This window comes from Myotis davidii, unplaced genomic scaffold (genome assembly GCF_000327345.1).
Source record: "Myotis davidii unplaced genomic scaffold, ASM32734v1 scaffold1949, whole genome shotgun sequence".
Lineage (NCBI taxonomy): Eukaryota > Metazoa > Chordata > Mammalia > Chiroptera > Vespertilionidae > Myotis > Myotis davidii.
In genome coordinates, this window is record NW_006300366.1 from 897,921 (window position 1) to 901,983 (window position 4,063).

A 4,063-nucleotide genomic window follows, 5' to 3' on the forward strand; every position below is an offset into this window, starting at 1 on the left:
GGAAACTCATGCCTGTCTAAGTGCCTACCACACTACTAATACTATACAGTTAGTGGTACTGCAGAAGGTTAGAGGCAGTACCTGGGTTGCAGGTTCGTTCTCCGGCCCCCCAGGGGCAAGTTCCGGAAGCAACCAATTGATGTGTCTCTCTCACATCCATGTTTCTCTTTCTATCCTCCTTCCTTCCTCCCTTCCACTTTCACTAAAAATCAATGGAAAAAATATTCTCAGGTGAGGCTTAACAACAACAAAAGGAGATGTAAGTGGGTTTACAGTCTGCAGTCTGCTGTTTTCACTGCAGAGCCCCATGTAACTTCCTTACAACCAGTTGGACTATCCATAATAATATGTCCCCATAACCAAACATTGTTATGTAAATTCTATTCTGACCCAGGTGATTCTTACTTTTTTTCTTTATCTCCTCCAGAATGGATTGGTTTCATTGCAACCTGTGTTTCCGAAAAGATGGGACCCATTACTTTGTCACCAGCTGTGGCCATATTTTCTGTAAAAAGTGCGTGACTCTGGCCTACTTGACTATTACCATGTACTTTGGGAAAATCATACCTCTTATCCATGAAACCGAAGCATTTATTTCTCCTTTCCGTTAAGAATAGTATTTCCTCAGAAAGTTTCTAGATGAAATTATTTAGAATGGTACGTATGTAGCTGGTTTTTGAAGGTAAAGTTTTAGACGAGTATACTCGTCGACGACTGAAAAAAGAACAGTTTGTGAAAACGTGTATACACGTTTCTGCCGGGGAAGGGGTTAACTTGGAAATGATTAGCCATTTCTGTGAAACTTGGGATAAAAATGACTTAGTAGCCAAAGGTGGTGTGGATACAGTAGGAAAGTGTTGATTATAGATATTGGAGAAATCTATTAATAAAAAATGATTTAGCGAATGGAATACCCATTACTTGAGCACCAAAACATACTTGTCAGTGTTTTGAAACCTATAGCAGTGAGAAAGCCACAAGATTATCAGACTGATTAAAGGAAAGATAAAAAATAACAAGAAGGAATGGGGGAAACTTTGCTTGATAGCAAGAGCCATTTCTTTTTTTTTTTTTTAAATATATTTTATTGATTTTTTTACAAAGAGGAAGGGAGAGAGATAGAGAGTTAGAAACATCGATGAGAGAGAAACATCAATCAGCTGCCTCCTGCACACCTCCCACTGGAGATGTGCCCGCAACCCAGGTACATGCCCTTGACCGGAATCGAACCTGGGACCCCTCAGTCCGCAGGCCGACGCTCTATCCACTGAGCCAAACCGGTTTCGGCCATTTCTAATTGGAAGTGGTCTAGCCTGTGAAATCAGTTTTATTAGAAATGATTGTGATGGTGGTGGTAGTGGTGATACCTTTGCAGTTTAAAGAGTATTTTCAAATGGACCGATTTTATGTATTCTCACCATAATCCCATGAGGTTGTCAATGTAAGAAACATTCAAACCTATAGAGAATTTTTGTGAGTTTATTTGAGCCAAACTATCAACAAATGCCGGGAACAGAATCTCAACGGATTAACAAAATGCTCCAGAGAATGGCAATTTTGCACCTTATTTTATACCTTACAATCTAAAGAGAAGATGTAAGTGGGTTATATGAAATCCATTGGTGATAGATTAGGGAGGAGGGAAAGCAGAGCGGGGGAGGGGAGACCTCTGGAATTGGATAAGTAAAATGACAGACATTTTATGTAGGTGGGTACAATATAGTTAACAGTCAACAATTAACATGATAACAATAACAATTAGAGGATTTATGGTCTCCACCCTGTTTGTGCCCCAGGGGTCTGTTAAAAGGGGAGTTACCCTGACATTCCAAAGGTAGGTTATGTAGTACTTGCAAAAGATAATACGCTCAGTTAAGGTAAAGATTGCTTTTTGTCAGGAAAGATTTTAGCCTAGGACATGACTATCTGTCCTAAACTGCTTTTAGTTAAAAACTTTTAATTTTAGAACATCCTTTGTGGTTACTTTAGGTCTCTAAGTTTGCAAGGCCGCCTTGCAGGCCTTCCCTAGACTAGTCAGGTTAGCATGTGGCTCCTTTTCATCCACAAGGTAATTATTTGTTTTTTGTTAATCCTCACCCAAGGATATTTTTCCCATTGATTTTTAGAGAGAGTGGGAGGGAGGGGGAGAGGGGAGAGACACATACACCAGTTGGTTGCCTCCTGCATCTGCCCTGACCAGGGGCTGGAGATCAAGCCTGCAACTGAGGAATGTGCCCTCGATCAGAGTGAAACACAGGACCCTTCAGTCAGCTGGCCGATGCTCTAACCACTAAGAAAAACCAACTAGGGTTCACAAGGTAATTATTAATAGACCCACTTTACAAATGAGGAATTGTAGAAATGAGACTTGAATTTAAGGTGTTTTTTGTTTTGTTTTCTTTTCTTTTGGTTTTTAGATATATTTTTATTGATTTCAGAGAGAGGAAGGGAGTGGAAGAGATAGAAACATTGATGATGAGAGAGAATCATTGACCAGCTGTCTCCTGCACGTCCCCCACTGGGGATCAAGCCCACAAGCTGGGTATGTGCCTTTGATCAGAATTGAACCTGGGACCCTTCAGTCTGTAGGCCAACGCTCTATCCACTGAGCCAAACTGGCTAGGGCTTCATTTTGTTTTTTTAATGCTAAAATACAGGGTATGGAGTAACCCAGAAGAGGGTCTTAGGATAGGGTGCTTTGGTCAGGAAAGATTTTATAGCAGAGGTATTGTTTCAGTAGATTTTTGAATAATAAACTGGAGTTTGCCAAGTGGCTATGCAGGGAAGATTATTCTAATTCAAGAGAAGAACATGTATAAAGGCACACCACATCATAAACCATAGTGTGGGGGACTGCACATGGTTGAGGTTTGTAGAGCAAAAAAATAGGTAAGATTGGTGATAGATGGGGCTAGACAGGTAGGCAGTGGCCAGATAATGGAAGGCTCTATATTCTGGATTAAAGAAACTGAACTTCTTACTGCAGGTGATAGAGAGTTGTCGAAGTTTGTTTGTTTTGTTTTTCTTAGATAGAAAAATGATTTGTACTCGCTACCTCACTCTAGCAATAATATGGAGGGAAGGCAGGGAAAAATCTTTAATTCCTGAGAAAGAAGAGTCAGGTTAGATAGCCTCTGGAGAAGCTTTTTCTGTATACCAGCGATTTTCAACTGTTGTGCTGCAAGAATTTTTTAAACCTGCTCTTCCTGACTATTTAGTCAGGGGCACTAACCTCTTTTCCCTTAGATTGTCAACTAAAAATAAAAAATAAAAAAAATACAACAGCCAACACAACAATAGCCATCCAGTGTGAATGAATCAAAATTATACCTATATTTTTGTCTGAATTGGCAAAAAATAACTATCTTTTGGTGTGCCACAAAATTTTAGTAATTAATATGTGTGCCATGAGATGAAAAAGGTTGAAAATCACTGCCCTATATGAATCTCACGACCCTTTTAAATTATCTGTTAATGTAATAAAGCTGTTGACTATGGTAACAGCAGCTCAGTTTGGAGCTGTCTCAGTGAAGCATATGCCATGTGATGCTTTCTCCTGACATGGCATTTATCTTTTTTTTTTTTTTTTAATTGATTTCAGAGAGGAAGGGAGAGGGAAAAAGAGAAACATCAATGATGAGAGAGAATTATTTACTGGCTGCCTCCTGCACCTCCCCCACTGGGGATCAAGCCCCAAACCCCTGAATGTGTCCTTGACCAGAATCAAAACTGGGACCCTTCAGTCTGCAGGCCGATGCTCTATCCACTAAACCAAACCAGCTAGGGCCTGACATGGTATTTATCTTAATAACCAGTGCTACCTCTAAAATTTCAATTTATAAGGAAAGATTCAGAGTTTTTAATTTTCTCACCTTTCAGAATGGGTTAATTAGAGAATGAAAGTAGGAGAGCTTCAAAACATGATCCAAAAAAATTAGCAAAGTAAGAACAGAGCAGGAATAATTGGGAGGTGTCTTACAGTATCTGATCTGTGCTTACTGTCAGGTAGGTGGGATAATAAAGAATAACTTAAAGTTGAAATCATTGGTATGCTTCCACTCTT

The 4,063-nt window shown here is 39.6% G+C and overlaps 1 protein-coding gene across 1 annotated transcript in view; it reads left to right on the top strand.

Moving 5' to 3' along the window:
* Positions 1–201: 201 nt before the first annotated feature.
* Positions 202–4,063, top strand: part of RNF212B (ring finger protein 212B) — a 25,933-nt gene continuing 22,071 nt past the window's right edge. Inside the window, exons 1-2 of the mRNA XM_006776793.2 lie at positions 202–231; positions 428–522. Coding sequence (XP_006776856.1) covers positions 429–522 — 94 coding nt within the window. The 5' untranslated portion in view covers positions 202–231; position 428. The remainder of the gene's footprint in view (positions 232–427; positions 523–4,063) is intronic.